Consider the following 26,239-nt stretch of genomic DNA (forward strand, 5'->3'; position numbering starts at 1 on the left):
TTTAGGATCTGGTCCGAAAGGGCGTGGGTTCAAATCCCACAAATGTCACATGTTTGCAAACAAAATCTCCGCTATATATAATATGATATGGGAATTTATTATCCATAGCCCGCTTTCCATCTTTGCCTAGTTCTAAATAATGGTACGAGTAGTGTTTTGAATATCGAAAATTTTATTCTTGCTTACTGAATATAAAATTATCATATTGGACAAATTAAATAGTGCAAAATTTGAAACAAGTAGAATTATTTTCTAATAAATGTCTATTTAATTCTCTTCCTATGCAATTTAAGACTAAAGTTGACATGTTGGACTAACATAAATTTTATTATATTGATATATGGATGGTTTGGCCGAGTGGTCTAAGGCGCCAGATTTAGGCTCTGGTCCGAAAGGGCGTGGGTTCAAATCCCACAGCCGTCACATGTTTGCAAACATAATCTCCGCTATATATAATATGATATGGGAATTTATTATCCATAGCCCGCCTTCCATCTTTGCCTAGTTCTGTACTATACCATTATTTGGTCCGAGTAGTGTTTTGAATATCGAAAATTTTATTGTTGCTTACTGAATATAAAATTATCATATTGGACAAATTAAATAGTGCAACATTTGAAACAAGTAGAATTATTTTCTAATAAATGTCTATTTAATTCTCTTCCTATGCAATTTAAGACTAAAATTGTCATGTTGGACAGACATAAATTTTATTATATTGATATATGGACGGTTTGGCCGAGTGGTCTAAGGCGCCAGATTTAGGCTCTGGTCCGAAAGGGCGTGGGTTCAAATCCCACAGCCNTTAGGCTCTGGTCCGAAAGGGCGTGGGTTCAAATCCCACAGCAGTCACATGTTTGCAAACATAATCTCCGCTATCCGTTGAAATCCAAACTTAGAAACTTTACTCGAAAAAAAATAAAATTAATACGATATGTGAATGTGAATTTATTATCCATATTTTCCTAATTCTTTACTATACCATTATTTTGTACGAGTAGTGTTTTGAACATCGAAAATTTTATTGTTGCTTACTAAATATAAAATTATCATATTGGACAAATTAAATAGTGCAACATTTGAAACAAGTAGAATTATTTTCTAATGAATGTCTATTTAATTCTCTTCCTATGCAATTTAAGACTAAAATTGTCATGTTGGACTGACATAAATTTTATTATATTGATATATGGACGGTTTGGCCGAGTGGTCTAAGGCGCCAGATTTAGGCTCTGGTCCGAAAGGGCGTGGGTTCAAATCCCACAGCCGTCACATGTTTGCAAACATAATCTCCGCTATCCGTTAAAATCCAACCTTAAAAACTTCAGTCAAAAAAAAAATTAATACAATATGTGAATGTGAATTTATTATCCATATTTGTCTAATTCTATACTATACCATTATTTGGTCCGAGTAGTGTTTTGAATATCGAAAATTTTATTGTTTCTTACGGAATGTAAAATTATCATATTGGACAAATTAAATAGTGCAAATTTTGAAACAAGTACAATTATTTTCTAATAAATGTCTATTTAAATCTCTTCCTATGTAATTTAAGACTAAAATTGTCATGTTGGACTGACATAAATTTTATTTTATTGATATATGGATGGTTTGGCCGAGTGGTCTAAGGCGCCAGATTTAGGCTCTGGTCCGAAAGGGCTTGGGTTCAAATCCCACAGCCGTCACATATTTGCAAACATAATCTCCGTTATCTGTTGAAATCCAAACTTAGAAACTTCACCTAAAAAATATAATACGATACGGGAATTTATTATCTATAGCCCGCCTTCCATCTTTGCCTAGTTCTGTACTATACCATTATTTGGTACGAGTAGTGTTTTGAATATCGAAAATTTTATTGTTGCTTACTGAATATAAAATTATCATATTGGAGAAATTAAATAGTGCAAAATTTGAAACAAGTAGAATTATTTTCTAATAAATGTCTATTTAATTCTTTTCCTATGCAATTTAAGACTAAAATTGTCATGTTGGACTAACATAAATTTTATTGTATTGATATATGGACGGTTTGGTCGAGTGGTCTAAGGCGCTAGATTTAGGATCTGGTCGTTTGGTCGAGTGGTCTAAGGCGCTAGATTTAGGATCTGGTCTGAAAGGGCGTGGGTTCAAATCCCACAACCGTCACATGTTTGCAAACATAATCTCCGCTATATATAATATGATATGGGAATTTATTATCCATAGCCCGCCTTCCATCTTTGCCTAGTTCTAAATAATGGTACGAGTAGTGTTTTGAATATCGAAAATTTTATTGTTGCTTACTGAATATAAAATTATCATATTGGACAAATTAAATAGTGCAAAATTTGAAACAAGTAGAATTATTTTCTAATAAATGTCTATTTAATTCTCTTCCTATGCAATTTAAGACTAAAGTTGTCATGTTGGACTAACATAAATTTTATTATATTGATATATGGACGGTTTGGCCGTTGGTCTAAGGCGCCAGATTTAGGCTCTGGTCCGAAAGGGCGTGGGTTCAAATCCCACAGCCGTCACATGTTTGCAAACATAATCTCCGCTATCCGTTAAAATCCAACCTTAAAAACTTCAGTCAAAAAAAAAAAATTAATACAATATGTGAATGTGAATTTATTATCCATATTTGTCTAATTCTATACTATACCATTATTTGGTCCGAGTAGTGTTTTGAATATCGAAAATTTTATTGTTTCTTACGGAATGTAAAATTATCATATTGGACAAATTAAAAAGTGCAAAATTTGAAACAAGTACAATTATTTTCTAATAAATGTCTATTTAAATCTCTTCCTATGTAATTTAAGACTAAAATTGTCATGTTGGACTGACATAAATTTTATTTTATTGATATATGGATGGTTTGGCCGAGTGGTCTAAGGCGCCAGATTTAGGCTCTGGTCCGAAAGGGCGTGGGTTCAAATCCCACAGCCGTCACATGTTTGCAAACATAATCTCCGCTATCCGTTAAAATCCAACCTTAAAAACTTCAGTCAAAAAAAAATTAATACAATATGTGAATGTGAATTTATTATCCATATTTGTCTAATTCTATACTATACCATTATTTGGTCCGAGTAGTGTTTTGAATATCGAAAATTTTATTGTTGCTTACTGAATATAAAATTATCATATTGGAGAAATTAAATAGTGCAAAATTTGAAACAAGTAGAATTATTTTCTAATAAATGTCTATTTAATTCTCTTCCTATGCAATTTAAGACTAAAATTGTCATGTTGGACTGACATAAATTTTATTATATTGATGTATGAACGGTTTGGCCGAGTGGTCTAAGGCGCCAAATTTAGGCTCTGGTCTGAGAGGGCGTGGGTTCAAATCCCATAGCCGTCACATCTATTATGCCATTATTTGGTCCGAGTAGTGTTTTGAATATCGAAAATTTTATTGTTGCTTACTAAATATAAAATTATCATATTGGACAAATTAAATAGTGCAAAATTTGAAACAAGTACAATTATTTTCTAATAAATGTCTATTTAATTCTCTTCCTATGCAATTTAAGACTAATGTTGTCATGTTGGACTGACATAAATTTTATTATATTGATATATGGACGGTTTGGCCGAGTGGTCTAAGGTGCCAGATTTAGGCTCTGGTCCAAAAGGGCGTGGGTTCAAATCCCACAGCCGTCACATGTTTGCAAACAAAATCTCTGCTATATATAATACGATATGGGAATTTATTATCCATAGCCCGCCTTCCATCTTTGCCTAGTTCTAAATAATGGTACGAGTAGTGTTTTGAATATCGAAAATTTTATTGTTGCTTACTGAATATAAAATTATCATATTGGACAAATTAAATAGTGCAAAATTTGAAACAAGTAGAATTATTTTCTAATAAATGTCTATTTAATTCTCTTCCTATGCAATTTAAGACTAAAGTTGTCATGTTGGACTAACATAAATTTTATTATATTGATATATGGACGGTTTGGCCGAGTGGTCTAAGGCGCCAGATTTAGGCTCTGGTCCGAAAGGGCGTGGGTTCAAATCCCACAGCCGTCACATGTTTGCAAACATAATCTCCGCTATCCGTTAAAATCCAACCTTAAAAACTTCAGTCAAAAAAAAAAATTAATACAATATGTGAATGTGAATTTATTATCCATATTTGTCTAATTCTATACTATACCATTATTTGGTCCGAGTAGTGTTTTGAATATCGAAAATTTTATTGTTTCTTACGGAATGTAAAATTATCATATTGGACAAATTAAATAGTGCAAATTTTGAAACAAGTACAATTATTTTCTAATAAATGTCTATTTAAATCTCTTCCTATGTAATTTAAGACTAAAATTGTCATGTTGGACTGACATAAATTTTATTTTATTGATATATGGATGGTTTGGCCGAGTGGTCTAAGGCGCCAGATTTAGGCTCTGGTCCGAAAGGGATTGGGTTCAAATCCCACAGCCGTCACATATTTGCAAACATAATCTCCGTTATCTGTTGAAATCCAAACTTAGAAACTTCACCTAAAAAATATAATACGATACGGGAATTTATTATCTATAGCCCGCCTTCCATCTTTGCCTAGTTCTGTACTATACCATTATTTGGTACGAGTAGTGTTTTGAATATCGAAAATTTTATTGTTGCTTACTGAATATAAAATTATCATATTGGACAAATTAAATAGTGCAAAATTTGAAACAAGTAGAATTATTTTCTAATAAATGTCTATTTAATTCTCTTCCTATGCAATTTAAGACTAAAGTTGTCATGTTGGACTAACATAAATTTTATTATATTGATATATGGACGGTTTGGCCGAGTGGTCTAAGGCGCCAGATTTAGGCTCTGGTCCGAAAGGGCGTGGGTTCAAATACCACAGCCGTCACATGTTTGCAAACATAATCTCCGCTATCCGTTAAAATCCAACCTTAAAAACTTCAGTCAAAAAAAAAAATTAATACAATATGTGAATGTGAATTTATTATCCATATTTGTCTAATTCTATACTATACCATTATTTGGTCCGAGTAGTGTTTTGAATATCGAAAATTTTATTGTTTCTTACGGAATGTAAAATTATCATATTGGACAAATTAAATAGTGCAAATTTTGAAACAAGTACAATTATTTTCTAATAAATGTCTATTTAAATCTCTTCCTATGTAATTTAAGACTAAAATTGTCATGTTGGACTGACATAAATTTTATTTTATTGATATATGGATGGTTTGGCCGAGTGGTCTAAGGCGCCAGATTTAGGCTCTGGTCCGAAAGGGCTTGGGTTCAAATCCCACAGCCGTCACATATTTGCAAACATAATCTCCGTTATCTGTTGAAATCCAAACTTAGAAACTTCACCTAAAAAATATAATACGATACGGGAATTTATTATCTATAGCCCGCCTTCCATCTTTGCCTAGTTCTGTACTATACCATTATTTGGTACGAGTAGTGTTTTGAATATCGAAAATTTTATTGTTGCTTACTGAATATAAAATTATCATATTGGAGAAATTAAATAGTGCAAAATTTGAAACAAGTAGAATTATTTTCTAATAAATGTCTATTTAATTCTCTTCCTATGCAATTTAAGACTAAAGTTGTCATGTTGGACTAACATAAATTTTATTATATTGATATATGGACGGTTTGGCCGAGTGGTCTAAGGCGCCAGATTTAGGCTCTGGTCCGAAAGGGCGTGGGTTCAAATCCCACAGCCGTCACATGTTTGCAAACATAATCTCCGCTATCCGTTAAAATCCAACCTTAAAAACTTCAGTCAAAAAAAAAAAATTAATACAATATGTGAATGTGAATTTATTATCCATATTTGTCTAATTCTATACTATACCATTATTTGGTCCGAGTAGTGTTTTGAATATCGAAAATTTTATTGTTTCTTACGGAATGTAAAATTATCATATTGGACAAATTAAATAGTGCAAAATTTGAAACAAGTACAATTATTTTCTAATAAATGTCTATTTAAATCTCTTCCTATGTAATTTAAGACTAAAATTGTCATGTTGGACTGACATAAATTTTATTTTATTGATATATGGATGGTTTGGCCGAGTGGTCTAAGGCGCCAGATTTAGGCTCTGGTCCGAAAGGGCTTGGGTTCAAATCCCACAGCCGTCACATATTTGCAAACATAATCTCCGTTATCTGTTGAAATCCAAACTTAGAAACTTCACCTAAAAAATATAATACGATACGGGAATTTATTATCTATAGCCCGCCTTCCATCTTTGCCTAGTTCTGTACTATACCATTATTTGGTACGAGTAGTGTTTTGAATATCGAAAATTTTATTGTTGCTTACTGAATATAAAATTATCATATTGGAGAAATTAAATAGTGCAAAATTTGAAACAAGTAGAATTATTTTCTAATAAATGTCTATTTAATTCTTTTCCTATGCAATTTAAGACTAAAATTGTCATGTTGGACTAACATAAATTTTATTGTATTGATATATGGACGGTTTGGCCGAGTGGTCTAAGGCGCTAGATTTAGGATCTGGTCCGAAAGGGCGTGGGTTCAAATCCCACAACCGTCACATGTTTGCAAACATAATCTCCGCTATATATAATATGATATGGGAATTTATTATCCATAGCCCGCCTTCCATCTTTGCCTAGTTCTAAATAATGGTACGAGTAGTGTTTTGAATATCGAAAATTTTATTGTTGCTTACTGAATATAAAATTATCATATTGGACAAATTAAATAGTGCAAAATTTGAAACAAGTAGAATTATTTTCTAATAAATGTCTATTTAATTCTCTTCCTATGCAATTTAAGACTAAAGTTGTCATGTTGGACTAACATAAATTTTATTATATTGATATATGGACGGTTTGGCCGAGTGGTCTAAGGCGCCAGATTTAGGCTCTGGTCCGAAAGGGCGTGGGTTCAAATCCCACAGCCGTCACATGTTTGCAAACATAATCTCCGCTATCCGTTAAAATCCAACCTTAAAAACTTCAGTCAAAAAAAAAAATTAATACAATATGTGAATGTGAATTTATTATCCATATTTGTCTAATTCTATACTATACCATTATTTGGTCCGAGTAGTGTTTTGAATATCGAAAATTTTATTGTTTCTTACGGAATGTAAAATTATCATATTGGACAAATTAAATAGTGCAAATTTTGAAACAAGTACAATTATTTTCTAATAAATGTCTATTTAAATCTCTTCCTATGTAATTTAAGACTAAAATTGTCATGTTGGACTGACATAAATTTTATTTTATTGATATATGGATGGTTTGGCCGAGTGGTCTAAGGCGCCAGATTTAGGCTCTGGTCCGAAAGGGCTTGGGTTCAAATCCCACAGCCGTCACATATTTGCAAACATAATCTCCGTTATCTGTTGAAATCCAAACTTAGAAACTTCACCTAAAAAATATAATACGATACGGGAATTTATTATCTATAGCCCGCCTTCCATCTTTGCCTAGTTCTGTACTATACCATTATTTGGTACGAGTAGTGTTTTGAATATCGAAAATTTTATTGTTGCTTACTGAATATAAAATTATCATATTGGAGAAATTAAATAGTGCAAAATTTGAAACAAGTAGAATTATTTTCTAATAAATGTCTATTTAATTCTTTTCCTAAGCAATTTAAGACTAAAATTGTCATGTTGGACTAACATAAATTTTATTGTATTGATATATGGACGGTTTGGCCGAGTGGTCTAAGGCGCTAGATTTAGGATCTGGTCCGAAAGGGCGTGGGTTCAAATCCCACAACCGTCACATGTTTGCAAACATAATCTCCGCTATATATAATATGATATGGGAATTTATTATCCATAGCCCGCCTTCCATCTTTGCCTAGTTCTAAATAATGGTACGAGTAGTGTTTTGAATATCGAAAATTTTATTGTTGCTTACTGAATATAAAATTATCATATTGGACAAATTAAATAGTGCAAAATTTGAAACAAGTAGAATTATTTTCTAATAAATGTCTATTTAATTCTTTTCCTAAGCAATTTAAGACTAAAATTGTCATGTTGGACTAACATAAATTTTATTGTATTGATATATGGACGGTTTGGCCGAGTGGTCTAAGGCGCTAGATTTAGGATCTGGTCCGAAAGGGCGTGGGTTCAAATCCCACAGCCGTCACATGTTTGCAAACATAATCTCCGCTATATATAATATGATATGGGAATTTATTATCCATAGCCCGCCTTCCATCTTTGCCTAGTTCTAAATAATGGTACGAGTAGTGTTTTGAATATCGAAAATTTTATTGTTGCTTACTGAATATAAAATTATCATATTGGACAAATTAAATAGTGCAAAATTTGAAACAAGTAGAATTATTTTCTAATAAATGTCTATTTAATTCTCTTCCTATGCAATTTAAGACTAAAATTGTCATGTTGGACTAACATAAATTTTATTATATTGATATATGGACGGTTTGGCCGAGTGGTCTAAGGCGCTAGATTTAGGATCTGGTCCGAAAGGGCGTGGGTTCAAATCCCACAAATGTCACATGTTTGCAAACAAAATCTCCGCTATATATAATATGATATGGGAATTTATTATCCATAGCCCGCTTTCCATCTTTGCCTAGTTCTAAATAATGGTACGAGTAGTGTTTTGAATATCGAAAATTTTATTGTTGCTTACTGAATATAAAATTATCATATTGGACAAATTAAATAGTGCAAAATTTGAAACAAATAGAATTTTTTTCTAATAAATGTCTATTTAATTCTCTTCCTGTGTAATTTAAGTCTAAAATTGTCATGTTGGACTGACATAAATTTTATTTTATTGATATATGGACGGTTTGGCTGAGTGGTCTAAGGCTCCAGATTTAGGCTTTGGTCCGAAAGGGCGTGGGTTCAAATCCCACAGCCGTCACATGTGTGCAAACATAATCTCTGCTATTCGTTGAAATCCAAACTTAGAAACTTTACTCGAAAAAAAATAAAATTAATACGATATGTGAATGTGAATTTATTATCCATATTTGCCTAATTCTTTACTATACCATTATTTGGTACGAGTAGTGTTTTGAACATCGAAAATTTTATTGTTGCTTACTGAATATAAAATTTTATTAAATAGTGCAAAATTTGAAACAAGTAGAATTATTTTCTAATAAATGTCTATTTAATTCTCTTCCAATGCAATTTAAGAGTAAAATTGTCATGTTGGACTGACATAAATTTTATTATATTGATATATGGACGGTTTGGCCGAGTGGTCTAAGGTGCCAAATTTAGGCCCTGATCCAAAAGGGCGTGTGTTCAAATCCCACAACCGTCACATCGCTACTATTTGTTGAAATCCAAACTTAAAAACTTTACCCAAAAAAAAAAATAATACGATATGAGAATTTATTATCCATAGCCCGCCTTCCATCTTTGAGTACTATACCATCATTTGGTACACTACGAGTAGTGATACTCAAGTACTTACTTACGGAGTATATATTAAGAAGTGTAAACAACTTTTCTCATTTTTCTATATCCCTATGACCCTATACACATAATTGTGTTAGAGTTGGACATCTCTTGTAACGTTGTTTATTCATTAGAATCTTTTTTGTATTTTGTCTTTCTTTTAGATTTTTTTGGCACGCGCGTAGTAATTATAGACTAGTCTTTTGTGTAGATTGATCTGATTCACTTTATTAATAAAGTTTGCTGCTTTTTTTTTATTAAAAAAAATTATTTCTTGTTCAACAAAATTAAGGCAAATCCCTTAATTTTTTTCTTTTTTCACAAATAAAAACAAAGATTAAAGAAAATCACATATTTGATCTCTTAATTATCTTTTAAGTAGCAGATATATGGTTCTTCCATTTGTGAAGCAAATAAATCTTCTTGGAGGCATGTTGTTGCTATAAAAATGGGACAACACTATCAACACTACTCACAATTTTAATTTGCGTGCTTTGAGAAAAAGGAGAGTAGAAGAAGATTTGAATGTTACGTGTTTGATAAATTACTCCACTTAAGATTGAATAGCAATGAGAATGAGATTCAATACTAATTGGAACGGTCATGAGAATGGCATTAGATTGGCATCTTGTAACATCTTCCTTGATCCTTGTTAAGTCATTACATAGTCACTATCCTAAGACACTCCATTGCATCTAGGCAAAAGTTTGGCTTAGTCCAAGCCCCTCAACCCCTTTTACCTATTCTTTGTTAATTACTTGCTTTGTTTAGCACATATTACGTACTTGTTCTTGTACAAATCTCAAATCAATTGTTAGGACTAGATTCCAAACATTAGACACGTTTTGTGATTAACCAACCTAACTACTATTTGACGCCCTTTTAGTCCTTTCATCGAGATGATATCTAGTGTAAGGATATCCTTGCACACAAATCTTATCACTGAAATCAACCTTTTAGAAAACAACTATGTTATGCATTGCATGCCGCATAACGAATAAGTCCCATTTGGAGAAGCTTTCCACACTAATTCATTATTAATCGAATATTTTTTATGTTTCATATTTTCTATCTTGTCTTGTTTACTATTTATTAATTAAACAAATTTTATCTTCTAACTCATAAAACAAAATGGAAGAACGAAGTATAACACGATTAATATAATTATAAAAATAAAATGTATTTTAAGGGGGTTTAGCTCTCCATGATGAGAGAGCTTTCCTTTACTAGAGCTTAAAGTCTTAAGAGGAAGCTCTCCCTCTCTTTAGGTGGGAGAGTTCATCTTTTTTTGGTTGTTAGTTGATTTGATACCCATCAACAATTAATTTTTGTAATCTTTTTGTTGTTATTATTAATTAATATTAATGTTATTTATTATATATTCTTTTTAAAAATATATTGATCACATGAACACACACAAAATAAACATAACATAATAACTAATTATTATTTATATACAATATGCATATTTTTATTTAAATATTCATATTTGTTATTCGACAATTTCAATCTCACTGGCACTAATAGTTTTCTAATCAAACAACTTTTTCAAAATTCTATTCGTCATTTCCTATTTCTAATCAAACAACTTTTTCAAAATTCTATTCGTCATTTCCTATCTAACCATCACCGCTTTAACTATCTTAATCTCATCATTTTCCTCAACAATGCCTAAAATGCTATAAAGTGGTGGAAATGAAGAGTGACTTGCTGGTTGCAATTATGACGATTTTGCAATGTAAGTCTAATAGAGACTCTCGCTTTTATCTAATTGAAGTTATTAGAGGCTTCTTAGAATAGAGATTTGGATGTATATTCTTTATCACATTCACAAATAATAATAATAATAATAATAATAATAATAATATTATTATTATTATTATTATTATTAATGAAGCAGCTAGCGGCTAGCGGATAGGGTGATTTGTTGTCTCCATCTCCTCAAAAATCTGAATATGAATTGTGTCCAAGTGTTTATTTTGAGAAAACTGCTCGCTTATCTCGGCAAAACATTTGGGATGTTTTATCTTACAAATTTGGCAGTGCAAGTATTATAGAGAAATAGATAGCACAAAATGAAAATGCCTCCAACAGAAATAGCCAAAGGAAAGTATTATGTTAGTTACATGATAGATTAGAATTAGATTTAGATTAGATAAGATAATAGCATCTATCTATCTATCCTATAATCCATCCTATCCATGACATGACAACATTGCAAAGATCATCGTACTCATTCCGGCGACAGGGATCCTCCGGCCGCATTTGGGAGAAGGTCGTTTATGGGCCGGAGCTGAAGGCCGGTGGGGGATCGCAGCTTCCCCTTCCCCATCCCCGGGAAAGGGCTCAACAAGAACGATACAATTGCAAAGATATTGTCTCCCATGCAAATGCAAGAGTGGCTGCAGCAGCAGCGGAGGAGACGAATGCGAGTCCCCCGGTTGCGCCTCTGCCGCCTTCCAGATCACACACCAAGGCCATCACCTGTGGTTTCATCACACTTTTTGGGCGTTGTGGAAAGGTTCATACATCCTAAACCAACAACCCCCTTGTTGTCCCGAAAAAATAAAATGAATTTTTATTAATTTCATCATTGATTTCATGAATTCCAGCACAATTACATTACCGAATATGCGCTAATTCTTGTAACGCAAAAAGGAAGGAAGTTTGGAAAAGAGAAGAAATGAACAAATGAATAATAGGTGAGCGGTTGTTTCCCATGTAGATTGTCATCCTTTAGGTCATCTTAAATTTGGGTGGTTCATTCATATCTCCAGTTGGCAATATTTACTATAGTCGATTTCTTTCAATCTTAGGCAACATAACAGGTGCTCAGGCAAATCCTCTGCCTTGTTTCCCTGCATCAAAGTTTTAAGGTACATTAGTTGTGCGCCCGGAGAATGAATTATCACCTGCCCAGGCCCAGGGATGTTAATACTTAATAGCTACCTGAATTGTCAGACCAAAATCCAAGACAAAGTTCTTCACTCTGTCATGGAATGTTTCAAAGCCTTTCCTGGCAATGTAACTGAACCTGTGAATGTCCAAATCAATCTCCAAGTAGTTTTTGTCCTGCAACAGTTGCCATAATCCATATTAGTAAGTACTATCTGAAGAATTTCCATGTTAAAGTTAAGTTTCCATCACTGAATTGAATTGTGAAACAATCCTACCCAGTCTACATGCAAAAGACTCTTGCATCAACTCACCAGGTAAAATTCATGTTGAGGACGCGAGAGAACAGGTTTTTCATTATAGGCATTCATGAGCTTCTTTTCTGTTGCACTTAAATGAAGGTCCTCTATATTAACCACTCGACCTAGGATTTTCAATCTTTCTCTGAAGGGTGCGCTTGTATCAATCGGAAATCCTTTAATCTTTTCTTTTTCATCATGGATCAGCTTCTGTTTGATAGAATGCATGGAGAAAGAAAAAACAACAAATGAGAATTTCATTCTAATTTATTATGGCTACAACAGCAGATTATAAATGTTACAATCCAACTTACCCTGATATTTTCTTGAAAATGGACTGGAAGTTCTTTTGAGTAATTTTCTGAAAGTTTGAAATAGAAAACGAAACTCACTCCTTCCCCATCATATTCATTTTGAAAGATTGCAGCAGAGTACAAAGGGATCTGCAAAGAAAGATCATGATATATTAGTACAGAATACTTTTGAAATACTGCATCCAGATGAGTTTTTTATGGTATGTGTTGACTGTTTCTATATTCTTGTAAAAAGCCTCCTGTTCTGAAAAGACAATCTAGTGAAAACAAAGTATAGAGTACCTGAAGATTTACAATAAGTATGGGAGGGATCTCTCCTGATGAATCAATGGCTGGAAGTTCCACAAAACGTGCGATGTGATTGATCTTCCGTGGTGATAAGAACACATCAACACCAAAAGGATAAAATGCAGCAGAATTTGGTGCAGATTCTTTCTTCTTATCCCTGCAAAGAATAGAAGTCAGATAAGGGCATAGCATTTAGTAAGACCAAATTCATTGGGATTTAACATTCAAATCATAGACTACAACTTTTTCTTGTCAGAACCAGAAGCCAATCAAGCAAATGAAATCCTCTTACCTAATGTAACTCAGACCTCGGACTTTGAAGGTGTTCGGTTCAATTGATGACCAACATTCAGAAATGTTCTTTTCCAGTGGGGAACATGGAACTTGAGAACCAGCTATTGGTCTTCGTAAAACAGCATTTGGAGGCACTGTGATGGTGAACAAGTTTTTAAACATATTAGTAAATGAAATCATTGTGATTTGAGAAGGTAGAACATAATAACTCATCAAGGAATTATTAGAACACCAAAACGCCAAATGTAACACTCTGTTTCAATGGTTAGAGTACACAATGTATACATTCATTTCATTCCCACATTGTATGCCAGATAACTTAGCTTCATCAAGAAACTGAAATCAAGGGTAGCTGCCATATTTTCTAGGGGATCAAGTTTTGCTAAACATATTTCATTAATAAGGGAACCAAAAAATATAGTAGCACTTACATAACGAATGACTTTCCAGGGATTCTCGCCACTTGAAAGAAAACTTGTGGGTGAAAGAAGATTTTCTTTTAGTGCCTGGTGAAGTTGGGACTAGAGTTTTTCTCTTTTCACCTGGGGAGGCAGTGCAAGCAAGACAAGACATACATCTATTCTGCAGAATTCCACAACTATGAAATGTTTCTGTTTCAACTCTTTTGCCAGGACTGTCACTTTGACCAATCTGTTGGTTAGAGTCTTTATTTACATGGTCCAAATCCTTATCCTCCTTAGGAGGGTCACATGAAATCAGATGAGAATCATTTGAAGTTTTTTCTTGGACAGCAACCTCCTTGACAGGGTTTGCATCTGAAGATCCAACTGATATTTCACATGGTTTTGCGTCAGCAAAAGAATCTCCATTATAGTATGCAAGATCAGCAAATCTCGGAGAAACAGCTGTTGACATAGATCCACCTCCACTCTGTGAAAGAACTGCACATTTTCAAGACATAACTAAAATCAACTGCCAATTTTGCTAGGTTGTTGGCAAACAATCAACAGTCACCCTAAGAATTTACCATCCTGAACACTATAGAAATCATCATCACCATCAGAACAACCTCCTGTCTCCGGGTCAAACCACGATTCGTTGTTTCCTGTCAAGTATAACAACATAATGCTAAGAATTTTATATCAAAACAATAGTAATATTCCTAATATCCTTAAGAGATGAATTGCAGAAACCAATGAGCAGTAACAATATGGCACAACAAATCTTGCAGCCCTAACAAGTGATTCAAATCATAGAACAACAAATTTTACGATATTTTTAAATAAAAAACAAAGCCTTTAACAACCAATTAACCATGATTATTTCAATTTTGCTTAGGAGTTAGGAATATATGTGAACCAAATAAGGAGTAATTTCCCAAGATACAGAGCTAAGCTCACACAGACCAAGGCTTAGCAGAATACTACAAGAAATGAAATCGTAACCTACTTTATGTCAACCATGAATCCAAAAAAAAAAAAAAAAAAAAAAAAAAAAAAAAGGTGAACAAAGAAACCTAATTCAAGCCACAGTATTCGCCAAAAATAGTTGAAATCGAGTTAACAATAATCTGACTCGACTCATAGAGTCATAGTACCTTGGAATGTTGGATTGCAATAAGACGAATTCGCGGAACCGGAAGGCTCCACTTTGCTGAGCTTATTGTTGGACAAAGAGCGGCCCCTCGCCACCCTCCGCCGCCGCCGTGGCTTGCGAAGATTCAGGCAACCAAATCCCGCACAACCTCTCGGAGTCGACCCAGAAGCTCCCATTCTCTATCTTCCACGAGAGTGGAATTGAATGATCAATCAATCACTTATATATAAGTGCAGTGGGGAAAGGGAAAGCAGCTTCTGGAACAGTAACAAACCACTAATATCAAAATTATATCTGATAATCTGATATCATATCATATGGGATCGCAGAGGAAATTGCATCGAGGAACAAGCAACAAAAAGCGATTAAAGAAAGAAAGGGAATAATAACATATTATGGGTATTGGTCAACGACACAAGTCGTTGACTGTTGGCCTGGCTCTTCCATCCGTGATCGTAGTGAGTAGTGACTGGCACGTGTATCATTCCCGCGTTTCAATACGCGCCTACTTCGGTATCTACGTATATAATTATCACATCACAGAATTAAACGTGGGTTAATTGGCTCCAATTAACGAATAAATTCCACTACTGTGAAAAGAATTTTGGAAAGTTCTTGCCCAACTAGTTCTATATAAAACTGTATTTAATTCATTAATTTATGTTCATTGAAATAAACAATTATTTTAGCATTTAATTTGCAAATAAAATTTTATGTTAACCTTATCATTTTATTACCAATGTTTTGCACTATACTTTTTTTTTGGTTTTGCACTATACTTTATGAGAGATGGATGTTATAAAATTCAAACTCAAATTTACTATTTATAAAGAAGTGTGAGCATGCTTGGTATATGATGGGTCCATCAAAATTTAGTGATTTTGACCTAATGTAGTGCATAAATATTTGTTAAATAGTATGTTATATTAAGGAATAAAAAATTAATGTTATGCTAAAGAGTTGTGGTCGAGTGACATGATTGTAACTCTCTCAAATGAAATGTCATATAGATATGAATCCCAGTGCATTTTAATTAATAAATTCATAGTATATAATTTTAACACTTAAAATATATACTCGATGAACTTTTTTTTTTTTTTGGTAGGAAGGAGGGACCCTAAGGGTCCCCCGAGATTAACACCTTCTACTTGTGGTGATGCCTCGCGTATCACGAGCCAGCAGGTCATGCAGACCGTCAGATATACTCGGTGAACATGAATATAAGTAAAAATATTGTTGAGAATATTTTAAAAAGGGAAGCATAGAAGTTGTAGTGGGAGAAATTAGAATATTTTTGGAAAAAAAAAAGTATTTACTCAATTATCCTCCTATTTATAGGTGAGAAATGGAAATAATTCTAATAAATTATAGCATTTAATGTGAAATTTAAAATCATATTTTAACTCCCATAATTGGCATTATAGTTTGGAAATAAAATATGGGGTTACAAAATTACTTTTCAATTTAATTGGATTAGCTAGTATTAAGGATGGGTATAGGCCATGTCCCTTTGTAGGGGTCTAATTAAGGCTTAGTTAGGTTTGACTTGTTTCTAAGGTCATGACAAGGCAAAAGTCGAGCTGAGTCCAGTTCCGGATGAGATGTGGCGTAGGTCGGGCCAAGTCCAATCCCGGGAAAAGAAATACGCAACTGGGCTTGGTGTTCAAAGGTTGTGATAGGTGCTAGGAGAGGAATTGTTGGGCATGACCAGGTTGGTCAAGTTCAGGCCCTGCTCGATTCGAGACATGGCGTTGTGGTTTACCATGTGGTTAAATAGTTAATGTTTACCTACTTATCACCAATTGATTTTAAGTAGGATATGACAACTAAATGGCCAATGAACTTTTGTGATTAAGCATACTTGACTTACAATAGTTCGTCCTGCTAAGCCCCATTGGGAATAAGCGTAATGCAGTACTATGATCCAACATCCCTTACTAAGCAACACAAGTGATCAAATCAGAACTTTTGAGATACAAAAAAATACCAAATTTCTCAGGATGTCAAAAAATGCCTAATTCCTCGCCTTTCAAATCCCTGCCGGGGATGGAGACAGAGTCGAAATTTCGGAGACGAAGAGTATACTCCCCGCCCCGTTGCCATCCCTAAAGGGAGCCCCATGCTTACTTTTGGGAGGGGCAGTATGGAAACAAAATTAATAAATTATGTTTCAGCAATCCGTTAAAGCCAAACGCTGCCCAAATTAGTTGTTAACTAAACCAAGTTTTTAGCATTTTGACAAGTATTGCCTCCTCCACTGGGCCTCGAACCCACTCTTCTCTATGTGGAGTGTAAACTGGGTGCCAATAAACCACAATGTTTTTGAGAAATAATAATTATAGATTTCAACATTTGTTCTTCAAATCTCTATCCATCTCAAAGATTCAAAATAAATAAAAATAATTCGGGTAAATATCATTATCGTATAAAATTTAACATATAAATTATATTTATAACTTATTAAGTAACTCTGTTTCTTCCAAATATTCAAAGATTCAAAAAATATATTTATTCATCTATAAGTGTACATAACTCTATTTCTTTCCTATATTCAAAGTTCACCTACAAGTGTGGGTGTGGGTGCAAAGCGAAGATACCTCTCACTGCACACATCCCCATATATACAGGTATAAAAAATTTCCCGACACTCATTACACAAATCATGCAGATATTTTACTATTCGTTAGAATAGAGATATAGGAAGATACCTCTGACTGACACATTCCCATATATACGGGTATAAAAAATTTCCCCACACTCATTACACAAATCATGCAGATATTTTACTATTCGTTAGAATAGAGATATAGGTAACCCGTTAAGTACGGGTAGAATTGTCATCCCAATCAAGTATCCACTGCTACCATTCATCTAGCTTCCCCCGAATAGCTATTCCTACAACTCCCACTTCTGGTTTCCGCCAAAAATCTGTATTCCTTCTACTTCAACAATCAAGGATATGATTCTGACTGTAATCTTACACTACAACACTTAGACTTAATCAGAAGTAAGGGTGTCTTTGGTTGGTGTATTTAGACATAAGGAATGGGTATCAAAGTGATTGCTAGTGTTTGGTTGATAGGTTTTGAGAATGCTACTATTGGTTTGAAATACCCCATTAATGAGAAAACTCATACCCTTATTAAATAAGGGTTTCATTTTCCTTCCTCCTTTCTTCCCCAACTATTAATAATCATTCCCATTCCACTCAACTACCAAACATGCTAAATAATTTCACCAAAATCCATTATCATTACCAAGTATTTGATACCCATTCCAATTCCGATTCCGATTCCCATGTGCGAACCAAACGCACCCTAAATGTGCATTTGCACGATACCACAGAACCATATCCAAGCCTTAGGGTGAATGTGTGTGTGAGATCAAATTCAAGGCCAACTGTGTGTTTCAAAAAGCTATATAATATAAAGACTAATTACAAGTACCCATAACACCATGAATATATCTACATACTACTAATCATTCTAAACAAACATAAATATGGTTTCATTTATAACCTACACTTATATTATACAGCCTTACTAATGCATGTATCTCCCTAAACCATAGTGAGTAGAAAAGGATATCACAACACCTTACATCTGTACCAACACTGTATTAAAACTTATTCCAAATGTAAAGCTGCGTGAGGGGGTCGTTACATAGGACTTCTGCTATCTTGTTTGTTGAAAATTAACGGAAATTCATCATCCCCCTCTTCAGAGAAACCTTTTTGTGCAGCCATAGTCTTCAATGCTTCATAAACCTGATACATAGACCACCTATCCTTGGCACCAGAAACTACACAATTGCGTGCAATTTTTAGGAATTGCACAATCTCTTCGTCGTGGCCCTTTCCACACAAGCTCTTATCAATGACATCTTTAATGCGACCTGATCGAGAGACCTGATTTACCCAGTCCACCAGAGTCCCTTTAAATCCTTCTTCAGCAGCTCCAACAACCAGAGGGTTTTGCCCTGTAGCCAACTCTAAAAGCACTACTCCAAAACTATAAGTATCTCCTTTTGTTGAAGGAACCATTGTGCTTGAGTACTCCGGAGCTACATATCCAATTTCACCTAGATCACCTTTCACATAACTAGTCTCGGTTCCATCCGAAAGATCCATAAGCCTTGCCAATCCGAAATCCATTATCCTAGCATCGAAATCCTCATCCAACATAATAACATGGGAACTGAAATACTGGTGCAAGATTGGTGGGTGGCAACCATGATGAAGCCAAGCAAGTCCTCTGCTAGCACCTAAACCGATCCTCAACCTAGTTGGCCAATCCAATATACTCGGATTCCCATGCAACAGTGAAAACAGAGTTCCACTGGATAGGTGTTTATAGACCAACAGTTTTTCTTCTTCTACAACACAAAAGCCTAAAAGAGGCACCAAATTCGGATGTCTAAGCTCCCCTAACCTATACATCTCTATCCGAAACTGCTTCTCACCCAACTTGCAAGCATTAAGCCGTTTGGTCGCAAGTGCAGAACCATCACGAAGAACAGCTTTGTAAGTTGTCCCGATCCTGGTTGAGTTTATGATACTCCCTGCACTGAAATTGTTGGTGGCAATCAACAAATCTGCCAACTTAACCTTGTTAAGTGGTTTCTGAAACAACATAACCTGAGTAAGCTTGTGAGCTCTCAATCGCTCAGCCCAACTATCCGAATCATCCCTCCCTCCCCCATACCTTCCCTTTCTCTTCTTCCCAGAATTTGTAAAACACCAATACCACATCCCGAATCCTAACAACATCGATGCAGCAGCCCCAAACACTCCAGCAGCTATGATAATGGCCAAATTTTTCTTACTTAATCCCCCACATTTCCCTGCCGGACCACCACAAAGATTATTCCCACCAAAGTCAAATCCAGGGTTATCCATAGCCCCGAAAAAGGAAGGAAGCCTGCCCGAAAGATCATTATTGGCCACCGAAAACTTCTTGAGCCTACTCAAACTAGAAAGCTGGGCGGGAATATTTCCAGAAAACTTATTATCATTAAGCATCAAGTTATTCAAATACGAGCAATCACCGAGACCCGGGGGAATTTCCCCGGTTAAATGATTGTTGGACAAGTCTAGGGTTACTAAATAAGGCAACCAACGGCAAATTTGAGGAGGTATGGTACCAGAGAGTTCATTACCGGAGAGATCCAGGGTTTGCAAGTTGCGGCAGTACTGCAAGGCCTCCGGGAATTCACCGCTGAGGTTGAACTCCCGGAGATCCAAGCGGAACACGCGGTTCTCTCGATCATTCCAGCAAGTCACGCCGGCAAAATTGCAGATGAAGCCGACCGTCGTGTTGTCGAAATTCCATAGGCCCAAGTTGGAGCCCGGATCCTTCAACGAGCTCCTCACACCTTTCAAGCACCCGACATCATCTTCCGCAACAGCGATTCGCAAAAGCAGAAGGAAAAGCGATAGCACAGAGGGGGAGAATACAAAGCGAACCATTTCAGAAGCTGTGGTTTCCGAGAGAGAATTACGCTGTGGGAGAGGTTTTGTACAGAGTTGAGCTGGAGAGAGACATTGACTTGGAATTTTCCGAATTTCTTTTTCTGACTTGTAATTGCATGGAAATTCGTAAGCTGTTGTAGGTTAGTGTTGGTAATGGAATTGTTAGTGATAATTAAACTGGGTTTATTGTGTTTGACTGGAGAGTTTAGGTTTGGGTGGGGTTTTCAGATCGTTAATTGAGAATTAAGAAAGATGGCGATGGTCGATGGAAGACTGCGGTCCACCGGAAGGTCCGAAAATGGCAGCTTGAATATTCAAAGCCCCAGGAAGACGTTTCATAAATTGGATGTAGTTATGATAGTAATTGTTTTGTACTTTTTAAATTTTGTTGAGTCTAAAAAATTAAAATTTTCAATTTGAATTAATAGATGTATTATCACATCATCACATGCCAATGACCTTGTAGTTCAGTGGCATCAAATCCTTCCCTTTATACGGGAGGTGGTGGATTCGAGCCTCATACTCTTGTCCTTCAATAGGTTGAGCTGTTGAGAAAGTAGTTATAAACAGATACTGCATTGTAATATAGTCAGTAGTATTCAAAAAAAAATCACATCATCACATAGTAGTTGGCATTTGATAATTTCTTTATTTTTAACATTATTTGATAATTTTTTTGAGCAACCTCATTAATATATGATTTTCCTTGATTTTTACATGTCTAAATAGAAGAAAGAAGGATGAGGTAAGAGGAAAAAGAAGAAGAAAAAAAAAGGTATGACAAAAGCAAAATTACAAATAAAAAATAAAAAGTACTACATTCGTCCCATTTTGTTTGTCTTCGTTTAACGAGGCTTGATTGAAGTTATTTTTAATCTAATTTTTCATAATATTAAGTTTAACATTAATATATAAAATTTATATATTTAGAAGCTACATTAAAAGTACTATTAAACACAAAAAAATTAAATTAAAAATAAAAAAAAATACTAAAGAAAATAAGCAAAGAAATAGTTGATTTGACCAATGAATAGTAAATAAGACAGGTAAAATGGGACAGAAGTATGATAACAGGGCACAGCCGTGTACACACGCAGGAAGTGACCAGTTTTCTTTCTTTTTCTTGCAGTGGACCTTGCAAAAATGTGTTATTTGCAGTAATAAAAATTGCTCAAAATCACGATCTCAATTTGTTAAAAACCCAACTCAAATTCTTTTCCTAGACCAAAATCCGCAAACTTTTTTTTTTGTGCAACCAAAATTCAAAATTCACAAACGAGAATGTTCTTAAAATCATCTCTAATCCAAACTTCCAAAGCATCAAATTCTACACTAAATTTTACATCAACAAAATTTTCAATATATTTTTACATCAAATTTATTCATCTCTAACTTTTTACACCAAATTTTATTCTTACACTAAAATATTTTTTTTTACACTAAAATGATTATTTATATTAATATTTTAATTATTTTAATATAAATTATAATTATTATGCAAATAATATTTTTATTGTTAAATTATGTTTTATGTACTATAATTTTTAATTAATCTATATTTAATATTAGTCTTGTTTAAATCGGGTTGATGAGATCTTTCAAATGTTATAATTTATAATTAATAGTATAAATTTTATGTATAAACTTTTAATAAAATATATAAATACATAAAACAGCATACAGGATACAAACTGAATTAACAAAACAAGAAAATAAATAAAATAGCGTTGATGAATAGTATTGCTCAATATTTGGCACATTACAAATCACCATCCGCATATATTTTACCAGTTTGGCATCTCCTAGGACCCTGAGAGATCAGAAATGTCATTTTCTTTACATAACTCACATTTTAGTGTCTCCCTGGGAGATGGTCTAACGGAAGATAAAGATAATAATGTAATACGAAAGAGAAAAAAAGTAAGGTCGTGCATAACCTGACTCATTTTATATGACTTGAAATTTGAAATTCACGATAAAATAGGTATTTGAATTCGAAATTTCCTCACCTAAACCAATTCAAATAATAATTAGTTTTTCAAATTCGGGTTTGAGTTTGTTAGACATTATGCATAATATGCATATGTTTAGTCATTAGTATATCGTAACTTTAAGGATTGATTTTCGATCCCTACCATAATTAGTATCAAAATTATGTAATATAATGATACTTATAATACTAATCTAGATGAGTAGTTACATGATCAAATTTTAATGGTGGAGTACTGATTCAAAAATAATACAATTAAAAAAAAATTCCCGGGAGTTCATATACTAATATAACTGATACACTAGTTTCGGACTTCCATTGATGAAAGAATTTTAAAAATTTTCGAAATCGTTGCCCTAACCGCGCCTTTGGTTAGCGGGACCCGCCCCCGCAGTCTGTTAGTACCCATCGGGACCCACTTTCATTATGCGGATTACGGAAGGCGCAACCGCGGCGCTAGAACGACATCGTAGCGCGAAACGTTGACGCGACGTCGTACTACCCCCCGCCCCGTCTCGTTCCAACAACGGAGAGGCTCGCACCCGCACCCGCACCGGCCTTTGTTCCCAGCTTCTTCCACTCCAGAACGCGAGCGGCATGGATGAGACCGAGGTAAATCACGTAAAACTGCGATATCAGCAAACCGTTGTTCCTGGATATGTGCTTGATCTGTACGCTGTTGATTTGAGTACGCGTAGGGAATGGAAGCGTTGAAGGCAGCTTACGCGGAGGTAATTCTGAACACGATGAAGGAGGCAGCAGATCGAGTGATGGAATCGGAGCAGAAATCTCTCCGGATTGAGCAGGATCTCCAATCCACTAAAGACGAGGCCCTCCGATTGCTCCTTCGCTTGAAACGCATGATCGATGCCAAGGTTTTCTCAAATTTTCTCTCTTGAACTTTTTGTTTGGTTTTCATCTTAATGTGGTAAGCTTGCTGCAAATTGTCTCGGTATTGATCGTTATTATGGAAGAGACTGCTGGTTTAGCCTACAAATTGCTCAGTCTAGATTCCAAACTGGCAATCGTTACTGTATACAATTATTTATTTGTTTGAGTTCGTATATGATGGATTTCTTTTAGACGCTGTGAGTGATTAATAGTGAGAGTAATGAGGCTGATGATTTATTCCTCCCAGGAAGCTGAGGCTGAAATGTCCTCCATTAATCAGCAGAGAAGGATTGATGAGCTAGAAGCGCAGCTTAATGAAGCAGAAGGGCTGGTAGTAGACCTCCGAGCAGAACTGAACTTGGTGTGGGAGGAATTGGGTGAAGCGAAGAAGAAGAAGAAGACGGCGAAGATTGTCAAGGATGATCCTGCTTTAAGCTCTATGATCACGAAATACAAAGAGGCTGAGATGTACAGAAATGGATTCGTGCAAAGGATTAGTGCAGTAGAGATGAGCACAGCGGATGAGAAATTGCAGCCTGGAGATGATCCATCTTTTGGTGCTCACAGTAAACCAATCAGAGAGTGTTCTGAAACAAAGGCAGATGTGCATGTGGAAGCTTCATTGAAAATAATGAAGAAAATGGAGAATCATATACATCAGCTTAAAGGTAACGTGAAAAAGGACCGGCCAACTAGGTTCCATGGAAAAATAAGAAGAAGAAAAAGTTGCCATGGCAAAGCAAAAGCCAATTTGCAGAGGTGTCTCCATAATGGGCATTTGAAATCTAAGCAACCATTGCTAGCAACAAGCACAGGCAACAAAATCGATCCTCGTGGTTTTACTGCCACTAACGTTGAGAAAATAAATACATTGGATAACTCTTGCGTCTTGGGAGAAAAAGTGCAGCAAAGCATTGCTCAATCTGCTCTAGTTCGAAGAAGTGTGAGGAAAAGGAAAATCAAGTACTGGGATGATGCTGCTTCTGTGTGGAGGTCTCATGACTATCACTCCAACCAGTGCAGAAAAGTTTCCCAACCATGTCACAAGTCCAAACCAGTCAAATGCAATGTAAAGTTCACTGAAGACCGGTTGGAATCACAGAATGTTGTTGAGATTGAGGACCATGCTGACTGTATAGCATCACAGCATGTACCCGAAGAATTGAATAGGGATTCTGAATGCACAGATAATACAACCGGAGATATCACAGAGTTACATCGGTTGATAGACATGCCAGTGACTTTAAAACAGGATAGTCATGCTACCCCGCTCAAATTGGAGAGTAGACTACTTATATCTGACAGTGATGCAAAAACATCTCAAAGAAGTGATGTGACTTTGGATCGAACTGATACAGAGGGGCGACTCAGGTACACATTCTCTAGGAAACGGAAGAAGAATTCCCTTATCAACCCAGATGAGAATGCTTCCGAAGAGCAGGATACTACTATGGTGGATGGTTCATTGAGGAAAAACAGACAGCTGGCACAGGTTGCTCACCAGGTGAGTGATAATTATCACTTGCTATCTGATCAACAGAATTATTATTATTATAGTAAGTCATAATAGTGCAATACATATTATCAAGCTGGTTCATGCACAATTTCATAACTCCATAGTGATCTTTTGTTAATGCTCATGCAGCTTATTTCTTTGTCTGGAAAGTGGTCATAAATTAATGGGAAAAACTCATGGAAAATGATGAGATTTGAGAAGATGTAGGTTAAAAGCTGGGTGGAGATGTTCATGCTGTCTTTTCCAGGGTCACAGGGTGCACCAGCTTGTGTAAGTTAATGTTTTGAATCTATGTAAATATACTATGTTGTTCAGTTGTTGCGACTATTGGGGGCATTATGACTTATGATTTGATGTTATTCTTAGCTTTTGTTTTAAATTATAGATAAGAATTACAATTAGGAAATTACTACTCCTACCGCTAACTTTTACTCCCTCTCTCAAAATTTAGATGTTGACATTTTTATTGAGACCCACAAGATGAAAATAAATAATCATCAATTGACACATCAGGGAGCAAAAGTGAAGAAGTAGAAATATGGATTACATTCTTACAATTATAATTAAGTGAAAACATAGCATCCAAACAGTAGTGAAATTATAATTAAGTGAAAACATAGCATCCAAACAGTAGTGAAAGCATAGTGTTAATAAGGTGATTCAAACAGTTTGTGTGGTCGGGTGATTCAAACTGCAATCGTTATAAGGTGGACTAAGTAGTAAAATTAAAATGATACTTTAGTATTGTTATAATGAACTTATTGTATGGGTTCTGATGGTAGAGTTTATAGTTTATTTTAAGCTACAAAGAAGAAATAAGTTATAATCTCTGTTTGGTAAAATGGGAGCTTAAAATAATATCTTATTTTGGATCACTATCTCAAGTAACATTTCAAAATAAGTTCATGACTTTTTAATTTTTTTTAATCTTTATTAATTTACACAAATGACACTATCTACCATTCATTAATCAAAATCTTAATATCTTAATATCTTAGTTTATCCTTTCATGTTTTTATTTACACTTATCAGCTAATTCAACAATTATTTTTACCAAACACTTTAATTTCAATTAGTTGGCTTATTAGCTATTAGTTTTTCAGTTAAGCGTGCCAAACATAGCCTATGTATAAAATGAAATTGAATAGCAGAGCTCATACAGATATGTATATTGTCAAATGAATCTATGTATAATTAAAATGATATTTTAGTGTTGGTATAATGAACCTATTGTAGGTATAAAAGGAAACCGAATAGCAAAACTCATATAGATATGTATATTGTCAAATGAA

At 34.6% G+C, this 26,239-nt stretch overlaps 3 protein-coding genes and 18 non-coding genes across 22 annotated transcripts; 19 read left to right on the plus strand and 2 right to left on the minus strand.

Moving 5' to 3' along the window:
• The first annotated feature begins 343 nt into the window (after positions 1-343).
• TRNAL-UAG lies at positions 344-423 on the plus strand. The gene has a single exon. It is a non-coding gene; the product is annotated as a tRNA-Leu (tRNA).
• Positions 424-728: 305 nt separating this feature from the next.
• On the plus strand, positions 729-808 carry TRNAL-UAG. The gene has a single exon. It is a non-coding gene; the product is annotated as a tRNA-Leu (tRNA).
• Positions 809-1,192: 384 nt separating this feature from the next.
• On the plus strand, positions 1,193-1,272 carry TRNAL-UAG. The gene has a single exon. It is a non-coding gene; the product is annotated as a tRNA-Leu (tRNA).
• A 336-nt stretch (positions 1,273-1,608) lies between these two features.
• On the plus strand, positions 1,609-1,688 carry TRNAL-UAG. Its single transcript has one exon. It is a non-coding gene; the product is annotated as a tRNA-Leu (tRNA).
• Positions 1,689-2,863: 1,175 nt separating this feature from the next.
• Positions 2,864-2,943, plus strand: TRNAL-UAG. The gene has a single exon. It is a non-coding gene; the product is annotated as a tRNA-Leu (tRNA).
• A 637-nt stretch (positions 2,944-3,580) lies between these two features.
• On the plus strand, positions 3,581-3,660 carry TRNAL-UAG. Its single transcript has one exon. It is a non-coding gene; the product is annotated as a tRNA-Leu (tRNA).
• Positions 3,661-3,955: 295 nt separating this feature from the next.
• TRNAL-UAG lies at positions 3,956-4,035 on the plus strand. Its single transcript has one exon. It is a non-coding gene; the product is annotated as a tRNA-Leu (tRNA).
• Positions 4,036-4,793: 758 nt separating this feature from the next.
• On the plus strand, positions 4,794-4,873 carry TRNAL-UAG. Its single transcript has one exon. It is a non-coding gene; the product is annotated as a tRNA-Leu (tRNA).
• Positions 4,874-5,210: 337 nt separating this feature from the next.
• On the plus strand, positions 5,211-5,290 carry TRNAL-UAG. The gene has a single exon. It is a non-coding gene; the product is annotated as a tRNA-Leu (tRNA).
• A 341-nt stretch (positions 5,291-5,631) lies between these two features.
• On the plus strand, positions 5,632-5,711 carry TRNAL-UAG. The gene has a single exon. It is a non-coding gene; the product is annotated as a tRNA-Leu (tRNA).
• A 338-nt stretch (positions 5,712-6,049) lies between these two features.
• TRNAL-UAG lies at positions 6,050-6,129 on the plus strand. The gene has a single exon. It is a non-coding gene; the product is annotated as a tRNA-Leu (tRNA).
• Positions 6,130-6,470: 341 nt separating this feature from the next.
• TRNAL-UAG lies at positions 6,471-6,550 on the plus strand. Its single transcript has one exon. It is a non-coding gene; the product is annotated as a tRNA-Leu (tRNA).
• Positions 6,551-6,845: 295 nt separating this feature from the next.
• On the plus strand, positions 6,846-6,925 carry TRNAL-UAG. Its single transcript has one exon. It is a non-coding gene; the product is annotated as a tRNA-Leu (tRNA).
• A 337-nt stretch (positions 6,926-7,262) lies between these two features.
• Positions 7,263-7,342, plus strand: TRNAL-UAG. Its single transcript has one exon. It is a non-coding gene; the product is annotated as a tRNA-Leu (tRNA).
• Positions 7,343-7,683: 341 nt separating this feature from the next.
• TRNAL-UAG lies at positions 7,684-7,763 on the plus strand. The gene has a single exon. It is a non-coding gene; the product is annotated as a tRNA-Leu (tRNA).
• Positions 7,764-8,058: 295 nt separating this feature from the next.
• TRNAL-UAG lies at positions 8,059-8,138 on the plus strand. The gene has a single exon. It is a non-coding gene; the product is annotated as a tRNA-Leu (tRNA).
• A 295-nt stretch (positions 8,139-8,433) lies between these two features.
• TRNAL-UAG lies at positions 8,434-8,513 on the plus strand. Its single transcript has one exon. It is a non-coding gene; the product is annotated as a tRNA-Leu (tRNA).
• Positions 8,514-8,808: 295 nt separating this feature from the next.
• On the plus strand, positions 8,809-8,888 carry TRNAL-UAG. The gene has a single exon. It is a non-coding gene; the product is annotated as a tRNA-Leu (tRNA).
• Positions 8,889-11,468: 2,580 nt separating this feature from the next.
• On the minus strand, positions 11,469-15,425 carry LOC116000326. The gene is made up of 9 exons (XM_031240397.1): positions 15,082-15,425; positions 14,512-14,589; positions 13,955-14,425; positions 13,522-13,657; positions 13,224-13,386; positions 12,942-13,070; positions 12,643-12,837; positions 12,383-12,505; positions 11,469-12,291 (listed from the first exon to the last, which is right to left on the minus strand). The coding sequence occupies exons 1-9, from the start codon at positions 15,254-15,256 to the stop codon at positions 12,199-12,201; spliced, it is 1,563 nt and encodes a 520-aa protein (XP_031096257.1). The 5' UTR covers positions 15,257-15,425; the 3' UTR covers positions 11,469-12,198.
• A 3,059-nt stretch (positions 15,426-18,484) lies between these two features.
• LOC116000064 (inactive LRR receptor-like serine/threonine-protein kinase BIR2) lies at positions 18,485-20,848 on the minus strand. The gene has a single exon (XM_031240078.1). The coding sequence runs from the start codon at positions 20,545-20,547 to the stop codon at positions 18,739-18,741; it is 1,809 nt and encodes a 602-aa protein (XP_031095938.1). The 5' UTR covers positions 20,548-20,848; the 3' UTR covers positions 18,485-18,738.
• A 2,144-nt stretch (positions 20,849-22,992) lies between these two features.
• LOC115997949 lies at positions 22,993-25,353 on the plus strand. 2 transcript variants are annotated; one of them, XM_031237370.1, is made up of 4 exons: positions 22,993-23,152; positions 23,239-23,415; positions 23,679-24,987; positions 25,077-25,353. In XM_031237370.1, the coding sequence occupies exons 1-4, from the start codon at positions 23,138-23,140 to the stop codon at positions 25,109-25,111; spliced, it is 1,536 nt and encodes a 511-aa protein (XP_031093230.1). In that variant the 5' UTR covers positions 22,993-23,137; the 3' UTR covers positions 25,112-25,353. The 2 variants fall into 2 exon arrangements, with proteins under 2 accessions (XP_031093230.1, XP_031093232.1); XM_031237372.1 differs by having other exon boundaries at positions 22,996-23,152; positions 23,679-24,935.
• Positions 25,354-26,239: the final 886 nt, after the last annotated feature.

The sequence above is a fragment of the Ipomoea triloba genome, chromosome 12 (genome assembly GCF_003576645.1).
Source record: "Ipomoea triloba cultivar NCNSP0323 chromosome 12, ASM357664v1".
Taxonomy (NCBI): Eukaryota; Viridiplantae; Streptophyta; class Magnoliopsida; order Solanales; family Convolvulaceae; genus Ipomoea; species Ipomoea triloba.